General features: G+C 34.6%; 1 protein-coding gene across 8 annotated transcripts in view; it reads left to right on the forward strand.

Annotated features, from left to right (window-relative positions):
• The window catches only part of PRPF40A (pre-mRNA processing factor 40 homolog A), a 49,593-nt gene that overhangs the window by 1,331 nt on the left and 34,839 nt on the right, over positions 1–13,423 (forward strand). For all 8 annotated transcript variants that reach the window (XM_074215963.1, XM_074215961.1, XM_074215964.1 and 5 more), the window contains exon 2: positions 313–444. In XM_074215963.1, coding sequence (XP_074072064.1) covers positions 313–444 — 132 coding nt within the window. The remainder of the gene's footprint in view (positions 1–312; positions 445–13,423) is intronic.

The following is a 13,423-nucleotide window of genomic DNA, read 5'->3' on the forward strand; positions in this document are numbered from 1 at the left end:
TGCTTTTTTCTACCTCGGCATGATCTTAAAATGAATTATTCGTTTCTCTTTCCTCCACAAACTATATTTTAGCACAATAATTTACTAACATACAAATTATTTTTCATTGTTTTTGATTATAAGCAGTAGATAATTTACCCCCCAATCTCTCCCACTTCATTAATTTCATATTGCATAAATAGGCAAATCTCTAAAGTTTCTCAATCTTGCCAAATATCTCAACACCTCACTTCAGTGATAGTATTCTTACTGCTTTTGGAGGTAAGAAGACTATTATTAATTTCTGTTCTCTTTACTAACACTGTTTTTCAGATGGGACACCCTGGCATGCATTATCCACCCATGGGAATGCACCCTATGGGTCAGAGAGGAAATATGCAACCTGTACCTCATGGAATGATGCAGCAAATGATGCCCCCTATGGGAGGTCCTCCAATGGGACAAGTAAGACTTTTAAAAATTATATTAGCTTTGTAGCAACACTGTGATAATATTTTAAAAGCATGGATAAATGTTAGTAAATAAGTCAAGGATTGATATTTCCCCAAAAACATATTCAAAGGTTTCAAGTGAAATGAAATGTTGAATTATGTCCGTAACCAGAGTTTTGACTGTACTGAGGCTCTCGTCCACGTAAAAATGCTCATCATTTCCACTTTGAAAAAAATACACTTGAATAGCAGGGTTTTGGTAGCTTAAAGGTTATGTTTCTAGTTGACTGATTTGATCTTCTCAAGCAAGACAGTTTGATCTTATGCCCTAGCTGCAAACCTAGAGACTTTTCGTTCTTTTCACCATGTCTTTTGTGGGTTACCCAATTGAGGTAAATGTATGTAAGACTAGGAAAACATTTATTAACAGGTGTTTAGATGTTTGCCTTAGAGTTTAATTTGAGTATTATGTACATTTTTTTATACCAGAATAGTCTTCTTGCATTTTTCTGTTCCACATTGCTAATTGTCTATAGGATACTTTTATTTTGATTTGAGAAAGTGCTCCTGGATTTTCTTCACTCCTACTGATGAACTGTCCCTTCTCTCTTTAGTATAAGTTGTATATAGGAGTGATTTGTATCAAAAACCTTCATTAGTGGTAACTCAGTGACCCTGAAGTGCTCTAATCAGGGAGAGCAACTAAATTCAGTCATTGTGAATATTTATTCTTTAAGTCTTTTGAAATTTATGTAGCTGGTTTCTCTCCATAAAAATCATCAGAAATCTATACATATCACACTGAAGCAATTAAGGGTACTGAATATGCTCTTTCACTAATTAGTTCTATTTAGTTTGATAATTTTTAAAAGATCATTGAGTTCATAGTGAAATTGTAAGGAAACCAGGAAGGGAAAGTTTCCCCTTTTTAAAAAAAAAACCATTAAGGATAGGAAGGTTTAACACATAGTTTTCTTTTGTGTAATTTTTCTGTAGTAAATACAATAAGTAGTTTAAAACTATTCAGAGGTATCTGGCCCAAGACTGGCTCTTTGTTTATAGGGTCTCTTTAAATAACTGAGCCATTGGCCTTCTAATCTAAGAACAACACAAGTTTCAAAACTCTCTTGGTGGTGGAGAAACAATTCTGTGATCTTTCTTCTGTTCCTTACAGTCTCCCGAGCAGCAAGGAGCTCTTGATTTCTTGATAGAGCTGCTCTTAACTAGATATTGAGCTTTTTAAAAAATATTTATTCTTTAAATGCTCTGGTTCTTATTTAAAATTAGTTTCTTTCCACAGAAAGATAAAATAAAACAATTTGCTACTGCCAGATGCTTCTCTCTTTTCTGGGGCCTTCTGTTTCCATTGGGCCAATCAAGGTAAGTTATGCAAGGGATTGACCTGCTTTTACCCTTGCTTTGGTGCCATGGCACTATTTTTCAAAACCAAGACACCAATTAGTCATTTTCTAATTAAATGCAAAGACTTTAGCTTTTTATAATTGTTTTGATTTGTCTTAGTGTACTGTCAGTGGTCACAGTTTCACATTAAGGACTTGGCTGGTTTAGGTGCTAAGGTGACCTCTTTCCTTTTGGGTTTATTTCCCAGTTGATTACATATCCATTCAGACACTGGGCAGTTGTGTTTTGTGGTTTTCCCCACATTCTTTGCACACATCTCACTTGATTGCACAGATTTTGAGGAGTCCATCTCTCTGCTGACTCCTGTAAATATAACAAGTGGCTGTCTCAGGAACCTTTAATTCTGATTCTTAAAGAGAATCTTATTCCAATATTTGCCCCCAAATACCCACAGATGCTTCTATTTTTATTGAAGTCTTTAGAACTTAAAAATGGAACCCTAGATCTTGGCACAGCCAATTCTTGGTTATCAATGGTAACAGGAGACAGAGACAGCATGGATAATTAAAATCCATGGATGATTCAGAAACACCCATTAAACCCACAAATTGTTAAACCACCAAAGAACTACTAACAAATAGCAAAACGATTTTACTTTTCATCTTCTTTCATTTCACTTGCCCCCACCCTCTCTAATAGAGGTATTCATGAGCAGTGAAATGACTGGAAGTATAAAGAAGCAAAAGCTAAGGACTTCTTTAGGCATTAGAGTGCCAAAGTTGGTGGAATTTTTCTTCCACTTAGTTTAACCAATTCTGTAGTTTGCTCAAAGTTTTACCTTTGGGACTTAGAATTTGGGGAATCTAGCTGTGTGATAGCTACTCCTCATATTTCATTCTAGTACTGATGTAGGTTATATGAAAAGCTTACAGTTGATATCAGTCTTGTATGTTCAATGGAAGTTGTGGAGTTTTTGACACCAGCAAATGTAATTTGTGAAGTAAACTTTGAAAACTTTTTCTTACTTGCAAAATTTTCTTAAAATTGAGAGAAAATGTAAAGATTTTCTTAGCAACTTAATTTCTAATTCACAGCAAAAATGGTGGGAGGGGACTTGGGCTCATATGCTTGCATATGTTATACTTTAAAAAACATCAGTCCTTATCCTTTATACTGTTCATAAGCAAAATTAAATAGACTCAGTTGATTATCTTATCTGCTTCCAGATAATAAATTGACTGGAACATATTCAGCTATTTTGTTTTTGGTTCTCCCGTGTTTGCTGTTGTCATTTCTCAGGTCACACTCATTAGTTCTTTCCAACTACCAACTAACTTAACAGGAGTTAGTTGACATAATAATTGTGTTTCTACATTCACAGAATTCAGAGTTTTAGAGCCTGAAGGGAATTCATAAAGCATTGAAGCTTTGTGAACAATATCATTTACAGAGAGTGTTCTGAGAACCACTGGTTTAAAACGTGTACTGGATTTGAGAAGGAATAGCTAAAGACCCTGTTCTGTGCTGCTTCAAATTATATTGGAATAATGCTCCATAGACTTTAATGTGATTGAATTGCCCAGAGTATCTTACTTTTTGCCTTTGTTGATAATTCCTTGCCTTTAGAATGTGTTTGTCTTATTCTTTCCCCACCAGGAATAACATTTGTAAATCAAACATTTTTAAAGTTCATATTTTATGTAGTTTCTGCCCTCCTCACTCAACACCTTTTTCATTTATACTTTAGGAAGCTGTGTGACCTTCGGCAAGTCATTTAACCTCTGTTCCTTGCTTTCTTTAATCTGTAAAATGGGTGCAGAGTATGTTATGTTTCTTAACTCTTAAGATACTGATTTTAATAGTGTTAGAATAATTAATAAAGGATTTTTAAGATTTTTATATGAAAGGGAAGGAAGAATAAATTAGTTTGAATTTTATTAATAATGGATTTTGATCTTGATTATAGCCTGTTGTAAATGAAAGGGTATTTGCATTTCAAGGTATGCATTAGTTTCCTACTTTTAGGTTTTATACTGAGAAGAAAAGCTACAGTCCTATGTTGATACTTTTGTCTTTAAATACTAGTAAAAATTTACTGGACTACTATAGACTCCTAACTGAGCTTCCTACTTGAAGACTCAATACTTTCATTCCATCTTAGATAAGTTTCTGTTTATAAACATGCACTGCTAGATTAACCTTCTTTAAAGGGCTCCTTTCATTTCTAGTCTCCCTCCAGTGGTTCCCATGTTTTTCTATGATTCTCATTTAAAATCTTTAGTATTCTGATCTCAACCTCTGTATCTAGCCTTATCTCTTAAAAGATTGTGGCCCAACCCAAACCCCAAGTTCCAACCTGGCTCAGTCTTCTCCAGATTATGACCCTTAGTTTGTTGCTTACTCACTTTTCGCTTTCTTCCTATTCTCCCAGTAGCCAACTGGAGTGCCTGTGCCTGTTTCAAACACAGAACTCAAATTCCATCTCCTCTTAATGACCTTCTATGACTGTCCTATATTTTTGCCAACTCATTTTGACGTTAATGCAATTTTTTGTTAGGATTCATCTGTACAAGTTTTACTGCTTTACCTCTGCAACTTAATTATGAGGTCTTGGAAAATAGGCAGCTTGATGAATTAGAAAAACACTAGATTTAAGTCAGCAGAGAATTTGAAAACTAGCTTTGCAGTTTAGTGTGTTACCTTGGACAAATTCATGTGACCTCAGTTTTCCTCATTTGTAAAATAAGGGAATTGAGATGGATGATCTCAGATTACTTCAGTTTTAAATCTGCTGCCTCATGACTTCTGCTTCTTTTGTTACCCTTCTCTTCTTCAGTATTGATTAAAGCAGATGCTCAAATACTTTTAAATAAATGAATGGAATGCACTTTGTAACAAAGAATATACAATAAACACAGGCAGTCACTCTTAAGACATAAGCAAGTTTAATTCAGATTAGGTTCATATGATGATTATAAAGAGGGAATTCAGCATGTATATTCAATGTATTTAAAAGGTAAATGGTTTGTTGCTGATATGCTCATTATTTAAAAAAATCTGTTGTTCCTAATGTGTGTATAAATAATTTAGATTAAATGTGGATGTTCATAGCTTTTTTGGTATAGTATCTAATAGACATCTGTAGGAACACAAAGGATGCCCATCAGTCAGAAAAGAATTATCTTTAGCTTAGTCTAATCTTGATTATGAATTTCTCTACCAATATAATGAATTCTCTTACAGTCATGCATATTTTTATTACAAATCAGAAAATTCATTTTCAAACTAGGATTCAATTGATAAAAGTCATTTTTTTTTTTACCTCTGTACATGTTTGTATAGAAAAGTTAAAAGATGGATTGGAAAAGTAAGTGAGGGCTAGAATTTGAAAGCCCATGAATTCTAAACTAAACTAAGGGGTTAGACTTTGGGGGGTGGATTAGAGTGGGAGGTGGTTTTTGAACTACTGAAAATTTTTAACCTGGAAGTCGCCATCTTCTAAGAAAATTACTCTTGCAGCACTGTAGTAGATGTATTTGAAAAGGGATAGTAGAGATAGGGTTGCACCAGTAAGAATGGAAAAGGTTTTAGAAACAATAAGAATTGCAGACATATGTATACATAAGTGTCTATGTGTGTATGTGTGTTTCACTGGAAAAGAAAGTATGCAGGCCGGAGAAAGTAGAAAAAAAATTGATTGGGTAAGTAGAGGAGAATAGAAATGAAATTTGACCAGAAGGACTGATAGATAAAAATGTTAATATACAACACAAAGTAAACAGTTATTTATCTTTGAGGATGGTGGTGGGGACTGAGGCACTAATATTACAACCTGCAACTCCTGAATCTTGTCTATCATAAAGCATTTTATAGGTGTTGAGATTTTTGGACACTTATCACACCTGAGACTGACCCCCCCCATTCATATCCAAATGATCTTTTATACTTTGTAAAAATGGAGTCATATTTTTGACAAAATTGTGTATAAGTTAAAAATTCTTCTCTAAGCTATAAGCTTGTATTCATTTTTAAACCCTCTTCTCCCCTTTCAGACTTCACTGTATCTTTAAATGTATTGATTACTGAGGTGGCAGCCATACTTCTTTCTGTTTGACTGATGATACTGAATCCTATGTTTGAAACTACTTCTAGCCCAGGGGGTCTATACCAGGATTCCTTTGTAAACTAAACATCTTTCCATTCTTGATCAAGCTGTTTATTCTTTGTTGACAAAAAAAAAGGGTTTTTTTGGTCAATTAACAAAAACATACAGTAATGGGTTTAAAATTCATTATCTTTCTTCTGCTGATTTTTTGACAATTGTGTATAGTTTGACCTGTGGGCTTGTCTCTCAAATTCAGATATTGCACCTAATCACATGGATGAGGACTAGACATACAGAAAACAAATCTGGTAGAATCAGAACAGAATTTTTCTCAGTGTTTGATCCTATTTATTTTAGCATTTATTGCTAGTCTCGTATTAAAATTCAACAAATGTTACATTTTATTCTTCTTGTGTCTGTTTGTATTACAAACTTTCTTTTAGCTTGTTGGAATAAACATTAAGTGACAGTTTGCTCATTTGGTGTGTGGATCAAGCTATCAAATAACCAGAGAAAGATTGTTTTTTTTATGAGTTTCAGTCTTTATCTTTGTAAAACAGGTATAGTTCAGAGGATAGTGATCAACTTCTTGAAGATAACACTGAGCCTACCTTCATTAGGAAGTATATAACTTGATAAAATGACTTCCTAACATTTTCACAAGCAATAGTATTTATTTCATCTATTTCTTAGAGAATTTTAAGTAAACATTGAAGATTCTGTTACAGAATTGTTTATAAATGTTTTTGGTGGCTCACGATTTTGGGTTCTCTTTAGTCATTTGACTTATTCATTTATAATCTGTTAGAATGTTGCATTATAATACTGCAGTTTAAATCTGAAGACTTTGCACAGTTCATTTGACTTGGTAAATTTATCTTCTAATTTTTTTTGGTGGGGCAATGGCGTTAAATGACTTGCCCAAGGTCACACAGCTAGTAAATATCAAATGCCTGAGACTAGATTTAAACTCAGGTACTCCTGACTGCACCCCATCTTATAAATTTTTATCTTCATGGGATCACATTTAGAAATCTTTCTCCCTCTACTTTGCTACTTTTTAAGAAAGGCATCCTATTCTTAAATATTATTTATGTATTTGATGTTCACATTTCTCTTTCTAATATTCCTAAATATCACTACCACTGCCAAAATTCAGTGACCAAAAGGATGCTTTCTAAATTGATCTTTGTTAGATTTCCAGCTTTCTTGGTAATTTCTGATGCCTACTTTTTTTCCCCCAGAAAATTCTTTTGTATAATTTAGCTTCTTAATAAAAATTCTAGATATGCCTTTTTAAAAAAGGGGGGGCTATTAGTAAGTGATGGGTAGCTGAGTCTCATAGTGTAATAATTATTCTTTCTTAACTGGTGTGATGCTTGCTGTGATTCTTAGGAGAGAACAATCTAATAGGAATAAGTAGGCCAAGTATGAAGTAATGAAAAAGTATTATTATTACAATCTAGGTGAAATTATATAGCAGTAGCTCTATATTAGGTCTTTGGTTATGTTTGGAGTGTGAGATTATGCTTTAAAACTGACACGTCATAAATTTTTTCAACTTTACCTCAGGTCATGACCTTCCAGCTTGAAAAACATGATAGTCTGATTTTGGTATAATAACAGTATCATTGTGGCAAAATTCCATTTTTTAAAAAAGTAAACACCAATGCATTCATATTAGTATATTTCATTTGTTACAGTGCTTTATATTGATATTGTTGGTCCTACTTTTCAGAAAGGTAGGATGGCATATTGGGGGAAAAAGCTGGCCATAAAGTTTTATTCTTGACACATCAGAGCTCTGTGGTCCTGGGCAAATGACAGCCTCTCTGTGTACTAGGAAACTTTCTAACTGAGTTGCAGAGAAGGTGCCAGTCTGCTTAGGAAAAAAGTTTACTCAACTGGAAATTACTTGTATCAATGAAGTCATGGTTCCAGTTCCTCTCCTATTCACTAAACCTTATTTTGAAATGGAACTGACCTTGGCTCTGATAGGTTGTGCTGTGGTGCAGAGGCGCATTTTTTTCTAAGAATCACCCTACCTATATAACTAGCCACTTTATCATCACAGTGACCAGCAAGTAGGGATAGTCTTAGAGTAACTAAATCACATTAGTCTTAACATTCTCTCTATTGAAAGCAGAAGACAAAGGGGACTTGTACCTAAGTGAAAGGATAGCTCACAGGGTCTCTTGGAAAGGAGGCAAATAAAGGAGTTGGTAGAATTTTTATCTTGAATCCACAAGAAGGAAGAAATAACATTTCATGGAACTTTTGGTCAGGCTAGTATTGTGGTATTTATGAGAAGCAATTGCAAAAAGACCACTGTGACTGTAATTGGATCTTGTTACTAAGATCTCTTTATAGAGGATGAGAAAGTAGAGATATTCTATAAAAAACTGAATAGCATCCTCCAAATTAAATCAACATATATTTTATCAGTGAGCCTAATGCAAAGCTAAACATAGTAAGAGGAAAGCAAAAAAATACAGGGAAGTCTTCAAGACAAGAAAGGTAAGAGGCAATTAAATTTGTGGACTATACTTTTATTGAGAAGAGTTGGGAGATACTTGATATAAAAGACCAAATAACATAAAAAAGTTAAAATTGAATATATGAATAGTAACTGGATCTGCTATTAGAACTGCTAGAATAGAGAATTCCAAGGTGAGGAAACTCTCCATGCTTAAAACCTGTTAGCACCTTCTTTGCAAATTAGTCTTAGCTATCTAGAGCATTGAGAAGTTAAAATGATTTTGTCGTGATTCACAAAGCCAGTATAAGTCAAGCAGGACTTGAATGCAGGTCTTCTGATTTAAAAGCCAGCTTTCTATCCATTACAGTGAGTTGTGTCTTTAAAACATAATTTGAGGGAGGGTAGGTGGCACAGTGGATAGAGCATTGGCCCTGGAGTCAGGAGGACCTGAGTTCAAATCTGGCCTCAGACACTTAATAATTACCTAGCTGTTTGGCCTTGGGCAAGCAACTTAACCCCATTGCCTTGCAAAAACCTAAAAAAAAACCAAACCACAATCTGAACAGATAGAAAATGATTTATCACCATGAAAGGAAGTATTTCTGAATCAGTTTTCAGTTTAGCCCAACAATCAAAACTGAAAATGACAAAAAAAAAATAATAGAAACAAGAGACGGCATATACATGAGACAATCCCAACCTAACCCATTTTAATTTGTTGATAATCACAAATAAAGGGTAGCCGATCAAACATCTTATTCCAACTGTCATCATTTTTTCTAAAGTATTGTAACCAGTTTAAATCCATTTCCATGATGGAAATCCTAAGGACCTGGAAACTGCCTTATTCCACAAAACTTGGCTTTCTTGTGAGTGGACATTGTAGCCAAGTGCACCACCAGTGTAGATATTTTACATAACAAGATGATGGAAAATTATGATGAATATTGCTTCATACAAAAAGAAGTGTAGAAGAAATTTTTTTAAAAAATTTTAAAATAAAACTTGGCAAGAATTTCAACTTCACAAAATCTACCCCTGGACATTTAAAAATCAAACTGGAAGTTGGACAAGAGACAGATAACAAAAGGAAAAGATTATCAGAGCTTTTTAGGGTAAACTTAATCATCAGTGACAGTGGAGAACTGCTTTGTACTTTAGCATCATAACCCACACCTGTACCAAATGAGGAAGGAGAAATGGCTCAAAAGAAAAGTAATGGGAAGAACAGCTGAACCATTACGGGTATACAAAGAAGAGGTTCATATTGACGATGCCACAATTTTGGGGACATATCTGAAAGAATCTAGTTTAGAAAACTTTGGCAAAATTATATACTTTTGTCACCAAAAGAAAACTTCAGAAAATACTAATAACTTGTATGCCTACATTCCTATCTCTACAGAATTTTTCTGAGAATATTCTGTAAATGAGTGTGTTAGAGATAACTTGAGTTCAAATCCTGCCATAGACATTTAACTTAGTAGGTGATCTTGTGCAAGGCTCTTAACTACTTGATGATTCAATTTTCTTATCTTTAAAATGGGGGAGGAAAGGGGGGTGTCAGACTCAGTGGCCTCCCAAGATTCTTTCCATCTCTTCAAGTGTCTTATTCATGTCAAAATTTCCTTAAAAGATTGTTTCATAATTTATAGAATATTAATTTCTAGCACTCTTCAAATGAAAGAGGGATTCTTATACAATAGGTAATTGTACTAGGTTTTATGATGAATTTTAAAGTTGGATGATTGATCAGAGATTTTTGCCCATTCTCCGTTATTTAGTAGCAAATGTCCTCTAAGTATATAATTATAAGATAATTACCTCTATACCACTAAAAGATAAAAGAACAAAAACCTAATAATATCTCATTTCATTAAAATTTTTTGGGAGGATATAAAAACAGTCAAATCTCATGAATTGTAAGTGGAAGGCCTTCACACTAATATCTTAAGCATCAGTTTTCTATAGGGTCAAAATGGCAATTCTTCAGGAATAATGCTGAGGCTTGATTGCTCTTGTTTATAAAGAGAAATTGCTCATATCACTCCCACTCTTCAGGTATTTGAAAATTTAAGAATACAAACTTGACCATGGTGCCAATGCTTAGCTTGTGGACAGTCTTTTTCACAATAATAATTGGTCATTGAAACTACTTGGCACATTTTCAAAATTCTCCATAGCCTTAATTAACCTAAGGATAATAGACAATCCTTGCTATTAAGAATTGATTACCTCTGGATGGGAAGTCTGTTTAATAAAAAGCATTCTGGGAATGACCTTGCCCAATGCAACTATTGGTTATCTTAGATGGTATTCTGCATAAGCTACTAGAACAGGGGGAGAGCAAACTTGGTCAACTTTTGACATTCATATTTGTGAAGTTACAAATAACTTTTCTTAAAGAACACTTATTAACTCTTAACTGTGCAAGTGAAAAGGATTGCAACATACCATCCTTAACTCAATATAAATAATTTTTTCTGTTTAGGACAGGTATCTCTACTTGGGGTTAGCATATGAAGTTTTAGTGATGAATAATAGTATAATAACAATAGGAAAAGACATACATCTGTGGTACTTCCAACTCTGAACTGGGTCACCACTGTCAAAATAAGAATGTATAAAGGGAAAAGGCTACCTAGAACAATAGTGAGGTCCTGCAGATGTTCCTATTTGTGTCTGACACTGGAGTATTTTATCAAATCTTAGACCATTGCTGAGACATGAAATTCCTACAGGAAAAGGCTTGGGTGAAGAATATCCATGATCCTGAATATACTATGTAGTTAATACTTTGACCATGCCTTGCAAACGGACAGAGAAAGTGGAACAGGAGGAGGGAAACTATTGCCTTTGTAAAACTGTGAAGTTTTTTGTTGGTTTTGATTTTGTTTGGTTTAGTTTTTAATAGGAGAGACTAGTATGGATCTGTGATTTCATCAATAAGGGACTTAAGAGGAATCCTTTCTTCCAGTGCAAATCTGACAATTCCTCTGTAACTTGTGGTCTTAAGAGAGTTGCCTTGCACACTAAAGAGGATGTTACTGAGAGTCATGATCTATTTTTAAAGAAAGGACTTAAAGAGCCAACCCTCTAGCCATTATACATTGCCTCGCAAAAGTTATTGCCATGTCAAGGATACCAGTGAGTGCTTTGTGATCTGCATCATTGTGGGGGGAATACCTCCATCAGTATGAAAACTGGATGATAGACAGCCTTTTGAAATAGGTTCCATAGGTAGTATCCCCATTTTACAGATGAGAGAACTGAGGCCTAAAAAAGTTTAAGTGACTTGCCCATGATTACGTAGCTTATAAAAGGTAGAAGTGGGATTTGAGCCCACATCTTATTTCAAGTTCTAGCACTGTATTCACACTCCCATATTGTTTTTATCATATAGTCTCTTAATTAACGAATATAAATACTGCAATGGAAAAACCTGATGTTAAAAGAAATCTATTCAAAAAGTTTGGGAGCTGCTTCATTTTTGCAGTTTTATGTGGGAGTTAGTTCCATAGAAGCAGTTTAATAAACAGAATAGTAAAAAGCCTGATGTCTCATTCAGAAGTTATCTCTGCTATTCACTATCCATCCAGTTTGCACCTTGGAATATCAACTGAATATTACTGCAGTTGTGTTTCCTAATATACTATGTATGGGATTTTGTTGTAATGTATAAATGACATTATTACAAAATGGCATTAGTATGTCTGCATCATATTTCCTAGAATTTTCTCACTCTTATAACTGTAGTTCTCTTGATCTATAGACAAGCATTTCATTCAGTAGAACAAAATGCTTTCAAGGCTCTCTTCCAGTAAGGTGTTCCCAATGTTACACAAGATTCTTTGAGCGACGTAACAAAAATTGAGGTGACCTTGTTTGAGGTAACAATGACTGATTAATATTAAACAAGATATTTAAAGAGGGAGATATACTCACCGGGGTGTTTGCTTGCCACCGTCATGGAAGATGTCAGGACAGAATCCAAATGAAAGAAAAATCCCCTACATATAGTGAGGTCCTCCAGATGTTCCTTTTTACAGATGACATGCTGATGACATCAAAATGAAGAGCATTACAGAATCTTTTAAATGAGATCCATGATTCCTTGAGTTTAGCAACACAGGGAAAACCAAGTGCACAGTGTTGACACTTGATAAATGGTGTTTTAATTGAACTCACTGAAGAATGCTGCATGTCCAGGATTTTGTGTTTTGTTGGACAACCTATAGAGTTCATCCATCAAGTAAGTATACGTCTTGGACAGTGTGGACAGTGTGGACAGTGGACAATGAGCTGGGTCTAGAATTGCACCAAAGGAAGAGAGCAAGCTGGATTGCTTCTGGAATGTTGCATCTTAACATTTAATGACTTCAAAACTTCTTGAAACAAAGGTTCATCTTTTAAACAGTAATTATCCTCTAGTGATGATATATGGTTGTGACTTGTGGAATAGTACTATTCATGAAGAATTTTAAGTTTGAAGGGTCACTCGAAGGCAATGGAGAGGCGAATGATGGGTAAAGGCTACAAGACGTTAATAGCCAATGAAGAAATACTCAGGAGAAGTGGTATAAAGGATGTCATTCAAGAGATCTATGATTGGAAGAGGTGGGCCATTCATTCATGTAATGAGAGCAAGGTATAACCAAATAAGCGTGCTCCGTTGGTATCAGTGCAAAGTCAGGAGTTTGTAGAGGAAGCCTTCCCAACATATATGGGTGGAACTTCTATAGCAGATTTACGGGAGGATATGGACAAGTCGTACAGGATGAGAGCATGTGGATGGGTTGTGATCTACACTTTTGGAGGGAGTCCTCACATCCGGTCACAGATCCAATGAAGTAAGTAAAGTTTTCTTTTTTTTCCCCAAATGCAGGTCTTTCCCCTAATATAGGTATAAAAACTTAAGTATATACTGAAAAGTGACATCGATTGTTAGCCATACTCATTTTAAATAAGACAGATTGGAGATAGGAAGGTTGAGGAAATAAAACCTGTGTTCAGAATATGAGATGTTGTCATCCTGATGTGAATATT

This window comes from Macrotis lagotis, chromosome 1, assembly GCF_037893015.1.
Source record: "Macrotis lagotis isolate mMagLag1 chromosome 1, bilby.v1.9.chrom.fasta, whole genome shotgun sequence".
In the NCBI taxonomy this organism is placed as follows: domain Eukaryota; kingdom Metazoa; phylum Chordata; class Mammalia; order Peramelemorphia; family Peramelidae; genus Macrotis; species Macrotis lagotis.